This window comes from Eucyclogobius newberryi, unplaced genomic scaffold (genome assembly GCF_026437365.1).
Source record: "Eucyclogobius newberryi isolate DKJ021-1_F unplaced genomic scaffold, fEucNew1.0.hap1 SCAF_11, whole genome shotgun sequence".
Classification (NCBI taxonomy): domain Eukaryota; kingdom Metazoa; phylum Chordata; class Actinopteri; order Gobiiformes; family Gobiidae; genus Eucyclogobius; species Eucyclogobius newberryi.
Window position 1 is genome coordinate 30,827,258 of NW_027315735.1, and position 21,650 is coordinate 30,848,907.

At 41.8% G+C, this 21,650-nt stretch overlaps 2 protein-coding genes across 3 annotated transcripts in view; both read right to left on the reverse strand.

Moving 5' to 3' along the window:
* Window positions 1-81: 81 nt before the first annotated feature.
* pdgfrl (platelet-derived growth factor receptor-like) lies at window positions 82-5,961 on the reverse strand. Its single transcript, XM_072432408.1, has 5 exons — window positions 5,666-5,961; window positions 4,271-4,422; window positions 2,467-2,760; window positions 1,679-1,815; window positions 82-438 (listed from the first exon to the last, which is right to left on the reverse strand). The coding sequence occupies exons 1-5, from the start codon at window positions 5,959-5,961 to the stop codon at window positions 232-234; spliced, it is 1,086 nt and encodes a 361-aa protein (XP_072288509.1). The 3' UTR covers window positions 82-231.
* Window positions 5,962-9,120: 3,159 nt separating this feature from the next.
* slc7a2 (solute carrier family 7 member 2) overlaps window positions 9,121-21,650 on the reverse strand; it is a 30,681-nt gene continuing 18,151 nt past the window's right edge. For both annotated transcript variants that reach the window (XM_072439890.1, XM_072439889.1), the window contains exons 8-12: window positions 21,063-21,165; window positions 18,577-18,776; window positions 17,668-17,834; window positions 14,797-14,905; window positions 9,121-13,439 (exon numbers count right to left, since the gene is read on the reverse strand). In XM_072439890.1, coding sequence (XP_072295991.1) covers window positions 13,279-13,439; window positions 14,797-14,905; window positions 17,668-17,834; window positions 18,577-18,776; window positions 21,063-21,165 — 740 coding nt within the window. In that variant the 3' untranslated portion in view covers window positions 9,121-13,278. The remainder of the gene's footprint in view (window positions 13,440-14,796; window positions 14,906-17,667; window positions 17,835-18,576; window positions 18,777-21,062; window positions 21,166-21,650) is intronic.

The following is a 21,650-nucleotide window of genomic DNA, read 5'->3' on the forward strand; positions in this document are numbered from 1 at the left end:
ACTAGATTCGATGTAAAAAAAAAATAATGTTAATAAAAACACAAAATAACCTTCATACTTGATCGGATCTTGAAGAGAAAGTTTGCATAGCCACTGGAAGAATAAAGAAATCAGATGATGAGAGTTTTGGTTTCGCTTTGGTTTTGCTGTTCGGAGGAAATCAAACATTCAAACATTTGGATGAAATGACTTCCCGTTAACCGCGTTTCCAGATGGATTCAAAGCACAGTTCTAGAGTTTGTGGTCAGTCTGTCCAGAGGTCACGCTGGCGGCCACCACGGTTTCTCCGTACGGGTTCTTGGCTTTGCAGATGTAGCTGCCGAAGTCGCTGGAGCTCACGTCCTTCACGCTGAGGACGCTCTGGGAGACGCGAGTGGTGTGGCCCAGGCCCCGCTTCACCAGGCGCCAGGACAAGTGAACCTGGACACGACGGGCCGGCTGCAGAACACGAGAGGAGCTGGTTATATATGTCAGGCCAATGGAGGAACTCGCACATCAATGAGACAAGGAAAGATTAATTTAACAGGTTTTAGACGCTCAGATTTTATAAAATGTAAACAAAACAAATAATATGACACTGGATGTTTCATGTCAATAGTTTGTTCCCTTCCATAGTCCTGTACGTTTAGTGCAGCAAAACTGATGCAATAAGTCACAAGTCTTTCGAATTTGTCCATTTTCAATTTCAGTTCAAACCTGCAGTATTTTGTTCCATTTTGTATGTATTGCTATTTTATTTATTTATTTTTTGAGTGTCTGCTTATGTCATAAAGCAGACACTATATGTTCTTGTATTCCCATTTATTAGGATCAGGTCTTCATTCAGCTTGATCTTGCAATTTGTCAAGACAAACAACTATTTGAATCACAAACTACACAATCATCAACTGAATGATTGTGTAGTCGTTGGTATAAACGCAGCAGAAAACATGGTCGCGCGGGAAGGCGAGAGCATCATCATCGCTAGCGCGGCTTTAATGTAATTTGTTGTCAATTAAATCAGAGATTTTTTATCTTAAGTAGTACCACCAGTACTACTTACACACATGTTGTACTTTTACGCAAGAACGCAGACACTCGCAATTGCTTCAGCCATTGCACATTATCTAGTTAACAAATAACACATTTATACTATATTTTCCTATTCTTCATCAGTCAAAACAAAATTACTTTGTAATTTGTAGAAGGGCCGTCCAAATGATGTATACATATACAGTCATTTTGATTTTCTTCCCCTTGAACGTTCTGATTCATAAGCCGTGCATATAACCCTTTGTTTATACTAACTGCTTATTTGTAGAGGATTCCTTCAACATATCAAAGCTTTTCATGTGTTTTTTTCTTTCATAACATGGTGGAAGACTTCTCAGCAGTTTCACCCACTTCAAAGCCCGCCCAGGTTCCAAAGGTAAATGTCCCTTTCACTTTTCTATTTAGACTTTAAGAAATCATAAAATATTAAAGACAAAACAGAGGCTACAAATGCCCATAACGCAGTGGTTTTCAGTCCAAAACGTAACCTAAGCATATAAACCTTCATAAAGTTTCAAAAACAGGTTTTAAATCAAATGTTGGGTCTTGTGGAAACATTGAAGTCTCTGGTATTTCTTATTTTCACACTTTTTTATGAATAACTGCACCAAAAAGAGACTTAAGACACTTGTAATAAAGGCCTGACCTGGTTGGGATGGATCCAGTTGAAGTCGATGTTGACCTCAGGTTCTCCCAGGACGGTGCAGGTCACGTTCACAGAGTCGCCCTCCATCACAACATCTGGAGACGTTTCAACACTGACGAACGGAGCGCCGCTGGGAACTGGACAAATACGACGAGAGTTTGATCATTTTTAATCCCTTTAAAACGTACGATTGCAGGTCAGAAGTGAGACTCTTCAGTAGTTTCCATACACCACACTCCTACTTAAGTCATATATTTAACAAGCTTTGGTTCCTCTTCCGAGACTAGAAGGACTCAAACACGACTAAACGAAGTCTAGACCAGACTAGAAGGACTCAAACACGACTAAACGAAGACTAGACCAGACTAGAAGGACTCAAACACGACTAAACGAAGACTAGACCAGACTAGAAGGACTCAAACACGACTAAACGAAGACTAGACCAGACTAGAAGGACTCAAACACGACTAAACGAAGACTAGACCAGACTAGAAGGACTCAAACACGACTAGATCAAGACTAGATTAAGACTAGACCAGACTAAATCACATCTAGACCAAGAAAAAAACGGGACTAAACCCAGCCTAAAGCTGGACTAAGCCAGGACTATGTCACCTTCATGTAGAGCAGCTAGTATTTGGCGGAAATGTGGCCTACACCAGCACTAAACCAGGACTAAACCAGAGCTGAACCAGGACTAAACCAGGACTAAACCAGGGCTTAAACCAGGGCTTAAACCAGGGCTTAAACCAGGACTAAACCAGGACTAAACCAGGACTAACTCTTACCCTCGACGTACAGCAGCTGGTACTTGGTGGAGATCTGCGGCGCCGCTCTGCTCTGGGCCCTACAGTAGAAAACCCCCTGCAGCTCCGGCCCCGGACTCTCCAGGACGAACCCCCGGGCGGGGTCGTAGGTCACGGCCGTCCCGTTGGTGGCGATTTGCTGGGCGGGGACCTCTCGGTGCAGGGACACTCGTGCCTGGGGGTCCGTCACCCTGCAGGGCACCACGGCGGGGCGGTCCGGACGCAGGTACACCAGCTCGAAGTGGATGGGAGACGGAACAAACAGGTTGTCTTTGTCTGAGGAGAGAAAACCAACATGGAGGAGAGAAAACCAACATGGAGGAGAGAACAAAACGACATGGAGGAGAGAAAACCAACATGGAGGAGTGAAAACCAACATGGAGGAGAGAAAACCAACATGGAGGAGAGAAAAAACCAACATGGAGGAGAGAAAACCAACATGGAGGAGAGAAAAAACCAACATGGAGGAGAGAAAACCAACATGGAGGAGGGAAAAAAACGACATGGAGGAGAGAAAACCGACATGGAGGAGAGAAAACCAACATGGAGGAGAGAGAAAACCAACATGGAGGAGAGAAAACCGACATGGATGAGAGAAAATCAACATGGAGGAGAGAAAAAACAACATGGAGGAGAGAAAAAACCAACATGGAGGAGAGAAAACCAACATGGAGGAGAGAAAAAAACGACATGGAGGAGAGAAAACCAACATGGAGGAGAGAAAACCAACATGGAGGAGAAAAAAATCAACATGGAGGAGAGAAAATCAACATGGAGGAGAGCAAAAAACAACATGGAGGAGAGAAAACCAACATGGAGGAGAGAAAAAACTGACATGGAGGAGAGAAAACCAACATGGAGGAGAGAAAAAAACAACATGGAGGAGAGAAAACCAACATGGAGAGAAAAAACCGACATGGAGGAGAGAAAACCGACATGAGGAGAGAAAACCAACATGGAGGAGAGAAAACCAACATGGAGGAGAGAACAAAACGACATGGAGGAGAGAAAACCAACATGGAGGAGAGAGAAAACCAACATGGAGGAGAGAAAACCGACATGGATGAGAGAAAATCAACATGGAGGAGAGAAAAAACAACATGGAGGAGAGAAAAAACCAACATGGAGGAGAGAAAACCAACATGGAGGAGAGAAAAAAACGACATGGAGGAGAGAAAACCAACATGGAGAGAAAACCAACATGGAGGAGAAAAAAATCAACATGGAGGAGAGAAAATCAACATGGAGGAGAGCAAAAAACAACATGGAGGAGAGAAAACCAACATGGAGGAGAGAAAAAACCGACATGGAGGAGAGAAAACCAACATGGAGGAGAGAAAACCAACATGGAGGAGAGAAAAAAACAACATGGAGGAGAGAAAACCAACATGGAGAGAAAAAACCGACATGGAGGAGAGAAAACCGACATGAGGAGAGAAAACCAACATGGAGGAGAGAAAACCAACATGGAGGAGAGAACAAAACGACATGGAGGAGAGAAAACCAACATGGAGGAGAGAAAACCAACATGGAGGAGAGGCCCGAGGAAAACAATAACCAGATGTGGAACTGCAAAAGATTATGAACAAAATATGTATTGTTGTTGGGGTTGTGTTTGTTGTGTTTTTTGTTGTTGTTGTGTTTGTCGTTGTTGTTGGCTGTTGTTGGTGGTTGTTGTTGTGTGTGTTGTTGTTGTGTTTGTTGTTGTTGTTTGTCATTGTTGGTTGTTGTTTGTTGGTGGTTGTTGGTGGTTGTTGTTGGTGTTTGTTGTTGTTTGTTGTCTTACCGGTGAAGTAGACGTAGGAAGAGTAGCTCCTGTCGGGGTCTTTGGAGCACTCTTTTCCATCGCACAGAATGACCCCGCAGCTGTAGAGCCCGGTGTCGGCAGCAGAGGGCGCTGTGAGGATCAGCTGGCCGTACTTGTCGATCTGATTTACGCTGCAGCACAACGAACACGGAAGAACATCAACAAGACCAACATGGACATGCACTAAACCAGCGCCGCCCCTTGAATAAACCAGAGCTAATGGTGCTTTCATGTGGCGGCGGCAAAAACCGTGAATAAGAGTTCACGACCGGAAGATGTAGAAATGGGAAATCTGGAAACGACCCGAGTTGTGACGTACGAGGCGTTTGATTGAAGATAGATTGCAATATATTTCGTATTAAGTGAACAAAAAGCTTTGAGAACTAGTTAGCCACTTATAAGCCTTATAAGATACACTGTGTTCAGAAAATTACTTATTATTACTTTTGACTCTTGTTAAGCATTATTTGTGTTGTTGTTGTTGTTGTCTTTTAAAGCAAAACTAAGTAACATTTTCATCTTACTGAACGTCTTTATAAGTCCGAACGATGATTGAATATGTATTTTTGGGGCGCTTTAAGTGAAACCAGCCTCGACCGACGACTCTCCTGAGAAACCCTGATTCTTTTTCGTATTGGCAACGTGAAATGTTTTTGTATGTGATTTTACTTCTTTGTCTTGTTATGATAAAGAAAGAAAAAGAAAGAAAGAAAGTGAAAAACAGCTTTTCTGTCTCTGTCTGACCGTGTGTCACAAGGGAACTGCAGGGGGAACTCTATCTCCAAAGAAGGCAGAACCAGAACTGAACCAGGACAGAACCAGGGAAGACTCTGGACAGAACCAGGGAAGAACCAGGACAGAACCAAGACAGAACCAGGACCAGGACAGGACAGGACCAGGACAGGACCAAGACAGGACCAAGACAGGACCAAGACAGAACCAAGACAGGACCAAGACAGAACCAAGACAGAACCAGGACAGAACCAGGACAGAACCAAGACAGAACCAAGACAGAACCAAGACAGAACCAAGACAGAACCAAGACAGAACCAAGACTGGACCAGGGAAGACTCTGGACAGAACCAGGACAGAACCAGGACTGAACCAGGGAAGACTCTGGACAGAACCAGGGAAGAACCAGGACAGAACCTGGACAGAACCAGGACAGAACCAAGACAGAACCAAGACTGGACCAAGACTGGACCAGGGAAGACTCTGGACAGAACCAGGACAGAACCAGGACAGAACCAGGACAGAACCAAGACTGAACCAAGACAGACTCTGGACAGACTCTGGACAGAACCAGGACATAACCAGGACATAACCAGGGCAGAACCTGTGCAGAATCTGTGCAGAACCAGGCCTCCTCTTCACCTGAGCCTGGAGTCGTTGTAGGTTTGCAGATAGGCCGGATAGACCCAGTCGATGTTGCTGCCCTTGCACCTGAGCTCCACGGTCCGTCCCGGCGTCAGGACGGTCGTGTTCCCGAGCCGGAGGAAGCGGCCCTTGTCCAGGACTTGGGTGAGGAGCGACTGGCCTCGGGCTCCGGGGTCTTTGCTTTTGGGGGGACGAGGCTTGACCCTTTTCCCGCCGGGTCGGACGCGGTTCTCCCTCGAATCCTTCTTGCGTTTGTCCTGGCCAAACCCTGGACACAATGGAAGCAAAGTCATTCGTGCAAAGACAGACGCAGCCTTTTTGTGGATCGTCAGGTCAGTCTTTATCTAAGTTCGTTTAGGATTGGATTAATTACAACTGAACAAAGCAAATAATAGGACAGAGAAATGGAGTTTGACGTGTGATCCTTAATCCTGGCACGATTCTGACTCCTCTCTCTGCAGCTCTGGTGTTGTTTCATCCAGAGAGTTTGACTGGAAAAGCTCTGCAGAAACACTTAGAGCCGTGTGGAAAAACTGACTTCTACAGACGATCTTTCAAAGCTGGAAATTTCAAACTAAAGCAATTCAATCACGGACATGTTCTGGTTTGTATTTTCTCGCTCCTGCATCAAAACAAAGAAGAAAACACTTATTTACGTCGACACAAACTGGCATCTGCAGTACTTTTGCTTTACACAACTTTATAAACATGCATTTGTTTTATTTTTCTGATTATGTTTGAACTATAGATCGTGACACCGACAACGTTTATCATTCAAATAATGAATCTCCCAATTTAGAAAACGAACAACACCAAGAAGCAGATGAATCTCACAAAACGGGGGCCAAAGTTGAGTTAAAATATGACTTTAAAACTGTTTTTGCTTATGCTTGTCCGTTAATGTCTGTTAATTTAGTTGTTTTTTAGTTGTTTTTAATACTATACAAAATCAATAAATTGTTTGAATTTAGCACATTTACAGACGATAGAGCGTTTTCATCAAATACTCTCGATTTACAGCCTTTTCCGTCTCATTTTCATGCATTTGTGGCTCAGTTTGAGTCATAAAACGTCTTGTCTGAGCTCGTCTATTGGATTCGTGCATCGATCAGTTCACGATTATTCGATTATTAAATGAGTTGCCGGTCATTTCGACAATCGATAAGTTGAGATGAATCGACTGCAGCCCTAGTTAACAATCAATCTTTGGGTTTTTGCATATTTCAGACATTAAATTAACTTCTTGAAACAATTAAAACAAAAAAAACTGTTAAAAAATGCTTGTTTGCAGAGATCTGAAGACACTCACCAGTTTGGAGCTGCACCAGGACCAACAGGACGCACAGGAGGAGACGGGTCTTCATTGCGGACACGGGTTCACTGTTTGTGTCTGAGTGGAATCTGCTGCTGTTGCTTTGTGTTCAGGGTCAGATGGAGAGAAAAGGGGGAAAAGAACACTGGACTGAGCTCGAGTTTCCTCCCATTTGTAACATCTGTATCCTGCGCCCTCTGCTGGGGTGAAGACGGCACTGCAGCCGAATGACAAACCCTCAGAAGGACAGAAAAGCAGATGTTTCATGGTCAAGAAGCAGCAGAGGGATGAAGGCTACAGGGCTGAATGTAGATGTGAGAGAGGAATAACAAATAGGTAAACATGTGCCATATTTTTACATTACACGTGCAAATCTGCTAGAAAAAGTTGCTAAAAAAATAAATAAAAAAACAAATAAATAAACAAATAAGTAAAATAAAAATAAAAATAAATTAAATATAATAATAATAATACATGCAGGATATATAGTTTATGAGTAAAAAAACATGCAGACATTTTAATTTGCTACAGTGAAGTATTTGGATTGGAGGACGTTGATTTGTTTTGAAACGTCAAAAAAGAAAGAAAAAAAGTCTGTTGCCATGGAAACCTGCCATGTTTGTTTCCGAGTGATAGAACATTAGCCAAAATTATGTGAACAAAAAAGTAAACGTAAAACGCCGCGGGACAGCCTGATGAACCGCTGGGCCACTACTGAAAAAAACATTATTAATCTGCAGTGTTAAAGTACTTTTTCCTAAGTTTAGCATTAGGCTAACTGAGCAGCCACTTTTGTCCAGGATAAACTACAAGGATGTGGTTCATGATGTGGTGTTTTGCCTGTTTGATTGTTTCCGGTTGTTTCTGAGAATAAACTGTAAACTAATGTCTGTAAATATCCACACGAGGGCGACATTTCCACGTCAGACCAGATTACTGACAGATAAAGTGAGATATTTGTATATTCCACAGTACTGGCTCTTCAGCTGTGGTTCTGAGCTTGTACTTGTAGTGTTGATTTGGAGTCAATTCCATCCACATTTTTCTCCTCTTTTGGGTAAATCCTTGTTTATAACTTCTGATACTGTGATGTAGTCCTGTCTAGACCTGGTTTAGACCTGTTTTAGACCTATTTTAGTCCTGTTTAAGACCTGTTTTAGACCTAGTTTAGACCTGAAGTAGTCCTGGTTTAGTCCTTTTTTAGTCATGTTTTGGACCTGTTTTGGACCTGTTTTAGTCCTGTTTTAGACCTATTTTAGTCCTGTTTTAGATCTGGTTTAGACCTAGTTTAGACCTGAAGTAGTCCTGGTTTAGTCCTGTTTTAGTCCTATTTTAGACCTGTTGTAGACCTGAAGTAGTCCTGTTTTAGACCTGAAGTAGTCCTGCTTTAGACCTGTTTTAGACCTGGTTTAGACCTGGTTTAGACCTGGTTTAGACCTGGTTTAGACCTGGTTTAGACCTGTTTTAGACCAGTTTTAGACCTCTGGCTGCTTGGAAAACCAAATACGTCCTTTAGTGGTACTTGGCTCTACAGGAATCCCAAAGTCCACAGGAAAAACACTTGTTAGTTTATTATTGAAGTAAAAGTGACTTCCACAGCAGGTTTTGAGGTGTAACGTACAAGTCTTTCCTCCACTGAGCACATGTGTCTGAATTACTGTTAAAAGAGCTGGAAATGTCACTTCATTGCATTTGTGTTGAATTAATCTCCATAGTTTATCTCAGAGTTTCATCTTGACATTGTGACTTTTTTCATGTTGTTTCAAGGACGTTTATTTTAAGTTTATAAAGCTCAATCTAAAGGCTAAAATCTGCGTTGATACGACTTCTTGCACACGGAAAGAGAAGCAAATACAACAAAGGGGCTTGTTCAAGTTTTATTCATTTTATTCGAGGAGTTTGTGCAGTAAAAAAGACACAAAATACCACAGGGCTAGAGCAGAGTATACTGTATCATATCTGGAATAATCTCTGATGCATCGGGGGAAATAAAACATTTACTTTGAGTTGGCACCAAGTGAAACAACATTTGACCCACTTTAACCTTTACACTGCAAAAAATAATGTCCAAGCAAGTTATTCATTACTTGAATTAATCCTATTTTGTATCTGTAAAGCGTCAAATCAAATTATCCCAAGCAATTCAGGCAAAATAACATTGTTTTTCTTATTTTGATCGTTCACTGTGTAACTTTTCTGGCACCTGCTGGTCTCCATGGAGATCGCCTTGCCCGGAATGTTCCACAGTACGGCATTAAACGTGTCTATCTCAATGGAGACGAAGAAAGTGAAACGTTTTTGTTTTTTGTGTGTCATAATAAAAACACTGTAATGTAATAAATGCAAGCGAGATGTGTTTAATGCCCTGCAGGGGAACATTCCAGACAAAGCAATAACACTAGTGCACCTTAACGTATAAAAAGTCTTATTCATTTGGGAGATAGTTTTGCTTAACATGTCAAATCTACTCAAATCAAGATTAAATAATATTCCTAATTCAATACTTTAAATTTTAGGTTTTCGCTCCAAACGCTGCTCAAACTGTCGAGTCAGGAAAATGACATCAGAGTCAGAACAAATGAAGTAAAAAATTGTGTTCGTGTAAAAACAGTTACAAAAGACGAGTGTTTGTGCAGCAGAACCACATGTGTCTCTACACTGCCCCCTAGAGGTCACATCTGCAGCGCACGCCTCACGCTCGGTTCTAACACGATCTCGCTCTTATAAATAAACAGCTGAGGAGAACGTACTGTACCATCTAAATGAGACGAGAAACAGTTTCATTTTGAAGGCAAAGATGAGAAAGACAAAGTGATACAGTTTGTCCAACGCAGGCACTTTTCAATACTTTCTGGAGGATATTTTATTCACAAAAACAAGGCATCAACATGTTATGTATAAAGTCTTTTGAAACGTGAATGTCGTTTTATTTAACTCAAAATGATGTAGAAATGATATATGTATATTATAGTAATGACCTTATCGAGGTGTGAATATGGACAGGGTTTGTCTGAGCTGTAGAGTTTAGTTTAGTTTAGGCCTGGTTTAGACCTGTTTTATTTAGTTTAGGCCTGGTTTAGACCCGTTTTATTTAGTTTAGGCCTGGTTTATACATGTTTTATTTAGTTTAGGCCTGGTTTATACATGTTTTATTTAGTTTAGGCCTGGTTTAGACCCGTTTTATTTAGTTTAGGCCTGGTTTAGACCCGTTTTATTTAGTTTAGGCCTGGTTTAGACCCGTTTTATTTAGTTTAGGCCTGGTTTATACATGTTTTATTTAGTTTAGGCCTGGTTTAGACCCGTTTTATTTAGTTTAGGCCTGGTTTAGACCCGTTTTATTTAGTTTAGGCCTGGTTTAGACCCGTTTTATTTAGTTTAGGCCTGGTTTAGACCCGTTTTATTTAGTTCAGGCCCGTTTTATTTAGTTTAGGCTTGGTTTAGACATGTTTTGTTTCAGTTATTGTATTTCTGCTACAATTAAATCTTAGATTCCCACTTTATAATAACTACACTTTTGATACTCTTAATAATAGTAGTTTATTAAGAAGGATTTAGGCTTGGTAACTACATTAATACTTACTCTTCCTAACCCCTTAATGAAGTAGTTACAAAGCCTGAATCATTTGCAATAGACTAATCGTTCATTATGAATGAGATGTATAAAGGGTAATTAAGGTGTGCTTATTATAAAGTGGTATCTGCATTATTACAGTGATGTGTTGTCCGCAGTAAGGATTCTTAAAGCAGAACTAATGCAAGAATAAACTATCCCAAGATGTAACTGTGATTTAACTTAAACCAAGTCTAAACCAACAAACCAGGTGGAAAACAAACTTAAAACAGGTGTAAAACAGACTTAAAACAGGTTTGAAACATGCCTAAAACAGTTATAAAACAGTACAACTTGAACCAAAACAAACCCTGTCCACACATGTAAAGTATCTTCAGAAATTGCAAATGTAACAAAATGTACTTTGCAAAAATATGATGATTGACATATTCACTAACTCTATAGCATCTGTAAGAAAAACACTGGAGGCATTTTCCCACAGTTTTTCAAATCTGTTTCGATGCCTCAGGTCAATCTAGCAACACAAAATATATACTGTAAATACTGTCTGCCATTAAAAAAACAACTACAAATTCATTTACAATCAACAGTAACATCGCTGGAATCAGAGGCGTGAAAAGGTGAAAACTATAACAGCAGTGAACGTTCTGTTTTGAGATTTACTGTTCAACTTCAAGTGCCAAAAAAGTACACGTCGTCTCACCTGAACATCGAGGGTGACCAGACGCCCCCTTTACCCGGGACGGTCTCACTCTGGACCCCGGTGTCCCATGTCCCAGGCGGTTTAACACAGGAAATGTCCCAGTTATCACATTGTTTTTGACCAATTTGACCTCTCCAACGGTAGAGAGGGGATTATACTGTCATGTGGTTTGGCAAAAGAGAAAACGAACAGGAAAGAAAAGAACTCAAGAAAAAAATGCATTCAGTGGAACTATTATTATTATGATTACCCTATTTTCCGGACTATAAGTCACACCTTTTTTTCTAGTTTTGGCCGGGGTGCAACTTATAATTATATTTATACTCATATACATACTTATACTCTGGAGCGACTTATATGTGATATTATTTGTTATTTTCACACTTCAGTGCGACTTATATATGTTTTTTTTTCTTCTCTATTATGCATTTTTTGGCTGGTGCGACTTATAGTCCCAAAAATACGATATTATTATTTTATTAATGTACTTAACTACCTGGGGTCTTATGTATTAGGAATGTAATGATATGCAAATCTCACAGTACAATCACAGTATTATCACAATATTAATTTCACGGTATGATATTTATTTGTGATATTGTAAAGAGAAAAATGTAGGAAATGTAGAAATGACACTTTTTGTTTTTAAAATACCTTGACAACCATTCATGCGAATCACAGACACACACAATTAAGATAGAAAAGTGCTTAATTACAGTTGTTTCTTCATGTTGTCCACTGACATGGAGCAAAGGATCATGGTCTTTGTAGTTCCTTATGTTTTATTAAGAATGAACGTAAACAATAGAGCTTATACCGTATTTTCCGGACTATAAGTCATAGTTTTGGCCGGGGTGTGACTTATACTTATATTTATACTTATTTACTTATACTTTATACTCCAGTGCAACTTATATATGTTTTTTTTTCTTCTCTATTATGCATTTTTTGGCTGGTGCGACTTATACTCCGCTGCGACTTATAGTCCGGAAAATACGGTAATTCTGTATAATTGTGACAAGCACGCGTACGTACAAAAAGTTGCGTACGTACAAAAACGTTGCGTACATACAAAAACGTTGCGTACATACAAAAACATTGCGTACGTACAAAAACAACACGTACGTACAAAAACGTTGCGTACATACAAAAACGTTGCGTACATACAAAAACATTGCGTACGTACAAAAACAACACGTACGTACAAAAACGTTGCGTACGTACAAAAACGTTACGTACGTACAAAAACAACACGTACGTACAAAAAGGTCGCGTACGTACAAAAATGTTGCGTGGATGGAACAGAACCAGATATCACTCCCCCCCCATAAAGTAGTTCCTGTCTCATTGTGAACTACGCGTACAGTCGGATACAAACATTTTCAAAAATACAATCTCTACGTCTATCTACAAATCGTAAAAGGAGCGCTGCGGAACTGCTCGTCTCCGCGGAGATGTTTTAGCTTCTCCTGGAAAGTTCCACAGTATGGCATTAAACGTCTCTATCCCCATGGCGACAAGAGCGTACACTAACGGCGAGAATGAATGTTTTCAAGCTAGATTTTTCTAGACTGATTTTTTTTTTTTTATTCCATCAATCAAAAACGACAGATACATTTAACGGCAAAACCGTGGAACATGTCGAGCGAATCAGGAAGCGGACCCGGAACCGGAAAAGCTACACAGCGCTCCTTTAAGTAGGAGTAAACACAAAAGGCAGACAAGATAGATATACGTGTGTTTTTTTTTAAGTCGGCGATAAAATGCTTCGTGGTAAAAATGCGTCTTCCTTCCAGTGTCTTACCTGTCGTCTTCGCGCCGCCGCCGCTGCAAGCACAGCGGTGATGTCACATGTCACCTCGTCACGTGACCACCCGTAAACCAATGCCGACGCCGGTCTTCAGAGCGAGCGCCGCTTTCGTGGTTTTTTTCGGCGTCTCCTTCGCAAAAGCAGCGGGCGCCCATTCGCGACGGACGTTTGTTGTTGTTTTTGTTTGTTTGTCTGTGAATGTTTTTAAAAGTGTCTAGAATTGGCTGGTCTTCTCCGGGCGGATCAGACTCTGCTCTTTGGTCACGGCGCCCGCTTTGTGGCACTTGTTCTTGCCGTTTTGCTTCTGCGAATGCTGCAGGTGGCGCTGGTACTCCACGCTGTGCCACATGCCGTAGCCGAAGTAAATGACAAAACCTGAAGAACAAACGTGTGTGAATAAAAAATAAAGGCTAAACGCAATGCTCGATGTTGTTACCAAAGTAAAAGTACAAATACATGAGCAATAAAGTAATATTATCACATGAAAAATCTACTTAATTAAAATTATTGGGGGGGAACAAGTACTTTGGACAGAAGCAACGATATAAATTTTCTAAAGGAGACATATTCTTTTTTTAGGTAGTTTTGGGTATTGAACAATAACATAATTACCGTATTTTCCGCACTATAAGGCGCATTTAAAAGCCTTAAATTTTTTTGAAAAACGACCTTATAATCCAGTGCGACTTATATATGGATTAATGTTGGTTGTGCTTTGAAGCGATTTTGTTCGGTACATGTTTTGTTTCGCTTAATGCGCCTTATATTCTGGTGCGCCTTATATATGAAAAAATGATCAAAAATAGACCATTCATTGACAGTGCGCCTTATAGTGCGGAAAATACGGTAGATCATCATTTTATATTTGTTCTTTGTAAACTGCAATGTTGATATAGAACGGCTGAGTAATAGCAAGAGTTAATGGACCGCGGATCTGATAAGCCCCACCTCTTTATTGTGACGTTTCCTGTGTTGTTCAAATGTTTTTATTTTTGAAAAATGTCTACGTGACATTTTAGAATGTCACGCGTCACTTGGAGTCTTACTTTCCCCAGATAATCGCAGCTACGTAAATGGATGTGGGCGGGGACAGGGGGTAGGTGAAAACGGGGATTTTCTGAGCACAGGACAATTCAGGATTAACTCTTAATGCGTACGAATCAATCAAAACACAACCGTGAGTACGATCATGACGCGAAAACACTGTTGTAACACAATTAAAAGCTCATATAAGTGGATTTTGCATAATACGTCTCCTTTAATGTTCCTCGTCATTGTGAAGGTGCTAAAAATAAACACAGGAAATGTACTTTTTACTTTTCAAAAATACAGTGCAGTAGAAAGTAAAGGAATATATAAGTACAGCACATATAATATTTAGCTTTTTCGTGTGACTAAATGTAGACTAAACTGGACTAGACAAACTAAACCCAGCCAAAATCAGTCCAAACAAGTTACCGTACTTTCCACACTATAAGGCGCACTGTCAATGAAAGGTCTATTTTCGATCTTTTTTTATATATTAAGGCGCAGCGGACTATAAGACACATTAAGCGAAACAAAACATCTACTACAGAAAATATAAGTTGCACTGCGGTTTTTTGAGAAGGTTAAAGGCTTTTAAGTGCGCCTTGTAGTGCGGATAATACGGTACAGCATATATTCTTAGTCAAACAGTGCCTGATGTGTACTGATTCCGCTTCAGTAAATGGATTGACCGCTTGACACTCACCGACCGCCATCCAAACGGAGAAGCGAATCCACGTGTCGCCGCTGAGTTGAACCATGAGATAAATGTTCACGAAGACGCTGAGGACGGGAAGAAACGGCAGGAGGGGAACCTGAGGGCCAAACGGGACAACTGGGTTTGGATTCCAACTCAAAAGTCAAGTTACAGATGCGACGCTCAGGGCCGGCCCTTCCACTAGGCCGTATAGGCGGGTGCCTGGGGCGGCACTGCAGGGGGGGGCCCCCGTCTGGCAATTTTTTGTTTTTTTTGCTTGCCGGAGTTTTTTGCGCCCCCTTCTATGTATCCAAACACTATTTTGGAATTGACAAATAAATCTAACGAAAATTGTTATATATGTACCACGGAGTATAAGGGCCAACCAAGAAAAAAAAAAGCGCTGCACTACGAGAATAAAGTCATTAATTAATGAGAAAAGACGTTAATTAATGAGAAAAAGTCGAAGTCAGAAAAAAGTCGTAAATTAACGACATTAAACTCATTAAATAACAAGAAAAAGTCATTAAATAACGAGAAAAAAAGTCATTAATTAATGAGAAAAAAACTCCTTAATTAACGAGAAAAAAGTCGTAGTTTAGGCGCTGATTCAAAGTGACGTGAGCAGTCGCTTCAAAAGAACGGACAGTTTAGAACTACATAAAAGCCTGAAATAGATGTCAAAGTGTTCCCTGGCCTTTAAAACGATGTCTTACGTGTGTTTATTACAAGACAAGACACTGCGTTTAGCAGCACCTTTCCTGTGTCGCATCATTCACTGACAGTTGGATAAACTCTTTACTTTCTCCTTGATGCAGCTGCAGTGCATCATGGGCTCAAACAGCAGCCGTGCTCCGCGCCACAGCCGCCCGGGGACAGGAGGAGCAGCCTCGGTGTTATATTCACACGTTCTCTGCTCCTCTAAGTTGATCGTCTACGTGGGCACTTTGAGCACAGTCACTCTTCTCACGTGCTCATTGTGTGCACTTCAGTTTTATGCCCGGATTCTAACCTTTTGTGATCCTTTGGACAAACTCAGTAAAACACACAGAACACAAACATCCGTCTGCGCTTCCTCAGCTCCTCCTGACGCCCGGATCATGTTAGGCACAGCCAAAAAGCGACATGTTTTACGCATATACATCATCCATACATCATCCATACATCATCCATACATCATCCATACGTCATCCATACGTCATCCATACGTCATCCATACGTCATCCATACAATATGGATGAGCGCAGCTCCAACACACGTGAGCACCAACACCGTGGTACGTCATGTTACAGGTCCGGGACCTGACATGTGACACTGCACCGGGGACATTATTGTTTGTGACGTCTAAAAGACACACATTATAAAGATTGACATCTATTGTGGGCTTTTGTATTCACTTTTAACCAAGCGCCATTTGCGTCCTGGTGGTGTTTGTGTAATGAAGACTCCACAGATGCATCTTTTAAACATACAAAACACAGAGCTGTTACTGGACTGTCCCATTATGCAACACTGAGAGGGGAGCATGTAACATAGTGCACGCCAGGGGAGTAGCTCGCCTAGGGCACCAAATGTGCTGGGGCCGGCCCTGGCGACGCTGATACAGAATCGATATCTGTGTCGAGTAAACTGTGGCAGGACGAGAATTGTGTTGATTATTGAGAGAAAGTAAATATGATTATGTAATACAGAGTGGCCCAACATTGTAGTAAGAGTAACTTTAAAAATGTCACTCAAGTAAGAAAATGATTACGCAGTTGAATCAAGTAGGAGTAAAAGTATGGAGTCTATAATGCAATTACTGCATCATCAGATTAAATTAAATGTATTTCATAAATGGAGCGTGCAGGCAGTGGTTTGGCAAAGAAATACTCTTGTAAAAATTGTAAATAATTGTTATCTTTCAGAATATATTTTGCTGTATATAAATTATTACATGTATCGATGTATCGTAATAGTATTTTTGGAAGGGAAAAAAAAGTGTCTTTTACAGTTCCGTCCTAAACTGCGCCTCAAACAAGATTAAAAAAATGTGAAATCCTCTTTGCTTTTTTGCTCGTACGACAAGCTGAATATGCAAAAAAGGAACGTGTCTGAAATGTCTCCAGTGGTCGAGGCTTTGATGTGGCCCCAGAACATCCCGTAATCCCCTGCTAACCGCGAACCGCTAACCGCTAAACGACAGAACAGAACCACTCACAGACACTTTCCTCCGCTTGTTTTTCAGGAATCTTCTGGACAAAGACACGTTCTCCAAGTCGGACCCATTTTCCCACCTCAAATTCAAGTAATTTAAACCTATAATATCCTAAATTATTCATATTCATATTATTATTAGCTTTTAACCACGTCACAATGTTCCCTCGCCAGTTGCTTTTAGTTTCACTCTTCTGGCAATTTATAAACATATTTCTCGATCCGGAGTGATTTTCCAGCCAAATGCAGGAATTAAACAGGAAATACTAAGAGTAGAATAAAACTCCAGAAGAAAGCATATGAATCGTCACGATATCGTAACGTTAGTGATACGATTATTGTGAGGTAAGTTTCACCATTTGACATCTAATCACACCAGGAATAAAAAACAACAGTGATTCATTATTATATATCGTTTCCTCTTTGTCTAATTATGATATATCCTCTTTGTCTAATAGTGCGTGTGACCAGGTTTACAAATGCAAAGGTTCTGAATGATAAAGTAACGTGAATGTGGCATAAACAGATTTAAAAAAGCGCTTTATATTTAGACCTATGCGAGCGAAAGCCAAAACGAGCCCGAACCCAGTCCACACGGGGCGTGGAACGGGCTGGATTGGGGGATTAAACGGCAGCGGCGGCGGCAGTGTGAGCGACGGTGTGAGCGACGGTGTGAGCGCGCACCATGAAGGAGACTTTCTTGGTGGTCTGCGGCTGTTGGCAGATCATGAAGACGCAGAAGCTGAAGAGCAGCAGACTGAAGCCCAGCAGCACCAGGACCCACGGCACCAGGGACACGATGTCGCCCACGTGGACCGTGGTCAGGAAGCTCATCACGCACACCGCCATCACTGACGGGACAGAGAGAGAGAGGTCACGCAGAGGTCACAGAGAGGTCACGCAGAGGTCACGGAGAGGTCACGCAGAGGTTACAGAGAGAAGTCAGAGAGAGAGGTCACAGAGAGAAGTCAGAGAGAGGTCACAGAGAGAAGTCAGAGAGGTCACGCAGAGGTCACAGAGAGGTCACGAAGAGGTCACAGAGAGAGGTCACGCAGAGGTCACAGAGAGAAGTCAGAGAGAGGTCACGCAGAGGTCACAGAGAGAAGTCACGCAGAGGTCACAGAGAGAAGTCAGAGAGAGAGGTCACAGAGAGGTCATGCAGAGGTCACAGAGAGGTCACGCAGCGGTCACAGAGAGGTCACGCGTTTCCATGGCGTTTTACATCCGTTTTCATATACCGTATTTTCCGTAGCTTTTTTCATAGTTTTGGCCGTAAATACACATAATTTGCAGTTTGGTCAGAAATTCTGCTAAATTTAACCCAAAAAAACGCTAAATTGCCATGTTTCCTGTGTCAGTTTGAGGTCTGGTGCATAAAACCTCTTCTCTCAGCACACGGCATGTTCCGGAGTCTGTGTAACAATTATTCCATCACTAATTGAGTCCTAATACTCGATCGTTGCGATAAATCAAACCTGTTCCAGCTCTTTATTTCCACATCCATCACATCTGGACGTTATAATCGTTATAATCACATGGACGTTATAATCACGTGAAGAGGCCGTGTTTGTAGCTTGCTGCGCGTGTTCTTACCCAGCACCACCACGGACATGTTGACCACGGACGAGGACTGCTCCGAGGGCGTGGCGGGCGGCTGCATCATGGCCTGGAAGCTGGACCCGCCCCCTTTCAGCATGTTCAGGTGCGACTCGGACTCCGTGAGGTCCGACTCAGACAGGAAGTCCCTCTCCCCCGCACCGGACCGCCGCTCCAGGACCCCGTCCGGCTGGTACCTGAGAAGGGGAGGAGCATGTATGACCCACACAGGTATGTTCATGTGTGAGAAGAGCGGCTGTTAAAGGGGAAGACGTCAGGCTTAAAGGGGAAGACGTCCAGCTTAAAGGGGAAGACGTCCAGTTTAAAGGGGAAGATGTCCAGTTTAAAGGGGAAGATGTCCAGCTTAAAAGGGGAAGACGTCGAGCTTAAAGGAGAAGGGGTCGACCTCAAAGGGGAGGGGGTCGACCTTAAAGGGGAAGACATCGAGCTTAAAGGGGAAGACGTCGAGCTTAAAGGGGAAGACGTCGAGCTTAAAGGAGAAGAGGTCGACCTTAAAGGGGAAGAGGTCAATCTTAAAGGGGACACATTGTGCAAAATCAACTCAAACGATATTAATCTGCATAAAAAGCACTGTTTGAAATAGTTCTGGACTTTCTAGGCAAAACTTTTTTACTCTTAATTGAGCAAATTCTTGGACCCCTAACTTTGCATTTCGACTTTAGGTAAATAATGTTGATATAATGTCTCTCTTACTTGAGTAAACTGCTGTTCTACTCTTCCACGGTGCACCAGTATCAACTTCTCCATCATTTACCGTATTTTTCGGACTATAAGTCGCACCAGCCAAAAAATGCATAATAGAGAAGAAAAAAACATATATAAGTCACACTGGAGTATAAGTCGGATTTTTGTGGTAAATGTGTCACTAAATCACTAAATCCATTGAATTCTTCTTCCTCTGTGTCACTTCTAAACAACTCCACAAACTCCAGAGGAAGAGGAAGTGCAAATTCTTCTTCTGCGTCGATTACAGCCTAGAGCGCCCTCTTGTGGTCGTCAGTGTGAAAATAATCAACATGTGAAATGCGGATGTCAGTGTGAAAATAACGAATAATATCACATATAAGTCGCCCCCGGAGTATAAGTCGCACCCCGGCCAAAATATGAAAAAAAGGTGCGACTTATAGTCCGGAAAATACGGTATTCATGTCTCATCCACACGTACAGTTCATACAAGTTCAACCTCCAGCACACGTTTCTGGTGTTTTGCGTCTCTCTGGCTTCAGAACGTGTTTACTGTCCCCGTGTGTTGTGGACCGGAGGGCGGAGTTCGTGTGGGCGAGCGCGGAAACTTGCGCAAACACGTCCCGATCGCTCAGCTGCGTTCAGAGGCGCACAAAAGGAGCATTCAGTGCCGTTGCGTCAGCGGCAAAACGCAGAGCGCACGGGCCTTTCACGCAGCACTACGCACACGTGCATTTGTGTGGGATGCCCCTCCTGACGTATATCACAGTTACAGGTCACGGGTTATTTACAAAGCAGAGGTGGAGAGTAACAGAATATGTGCTGAAGTCATGTTTACTGCGTTTGAGAGCAGGACCTGTACTTTCTACTCCACTGCAGGATAAGTTAGTTAGTTTTTAATTCGTTTTTCAAAATCTGTCTGAAATACTTCATTACTTTTACTCTTAAAGTATTTTTTTTAACCAAAGTATTTAGTATTGGAGTTTTTTGTAAGTGAAACAAACTTTATTTGTAGAGCACCTTTCACACAGACGTTCCAGGCAAAGCAATAACACAACATTCTCCTCATTGATGTGCTGCAATTAAAGGTGCAGTGTGAAGCTTTTCTGGAAAAGGATCTGTTATTTCTTTGCCTTGACATTAAACTTATGTGTATGTTTTTATGCTGTTTTGATGTTTTTATTGCTGACAATACCTTGGGAAAACATTAAATAGCTCTGACTTTAAAGTGCACGTGACAAGTTCAACTGGACGTTTCACTAAAACCTAGAGATGATTATATTTAAGATTTTACCAAGAAAATGTGCCAGTTTGACAATTTTTATAAAGTTTATAAAGTCACTTCCTGGTTGGACATGAGCAGCAGATGTGACATAGGTAGAGGTAATTCCACAACGGTTACCTAGCAACCATACTGTAAACAACGGCCAAAAAAACCATATTAATTACACAATCATGATTTGACCAATAATAACACCTGATAACATCTTTAATAAATGCTTGTTTAAACTGTCAGAAAAACGTGGCCATTGTGTGTAAATTGTCTTTGCGTTCTCAATGTCGCTTATTGATGACATCACAGAGGGATTCTGCTTTAGAACTCGGCTCTACTTAATGTACTTTTCAACTTATCTTTTTTTTCTTCACAATCTGCCACTTGATTGATGTAAAAGTAAGATAACTATTGACTACAGGAACAAACAAAGTACTGTAATCCTTAGAAAACGATGAGAACCCGTCACGTGCACCTTTAAGCTTAGTTGTCGAGTTCTACTGACCTGAGGATGAGGACGCAGACGGCCACCAGCGAGTAGGCCAGCAGCGTCCCGATGGACATCATGTCGACCAGGGCTTTGAGGTCAAACAGGAACGCCATGATCGCTACGGCAACCACAGGGCAGACAGTCAATGCGGCGCAGTAGAACGATGAATAAGCACGTGATAAAAGACAAAATTAGGGTCCCCACGCGTTCCTGGGTGTCCACGTGTAGAGCGGCTCCAGTTTCAGTGTCTTTTCAAACAGTCTAGAGCTAAATGTGTCTGTGTCGTCACAAGTTGTAAGATTGCAAACTTTACAACAAATTTACTTCAGTTTGCGCGCCTCTCTAGCCACCTTAGTCCAGAAATTGCCATGGAACGCCGCCGTACTATTTTACCCGTCTTTCTGGGCGTTTAATGCGGCAAATACGTTCTGGAGACGGGCAACGAATCGGTGCAGCGTTGACTTGTTGGAGCACGTGAACCTTGAACCTTCTACACAAATCCCCACGTTATGTCACATTTTAGCGACTGTACCTTCCCCAGTTCTCCGTAGGACTGACTCAGAGTCCGGCTTAACCGGAAATGTTGGTTCAAATGTGGTTCAG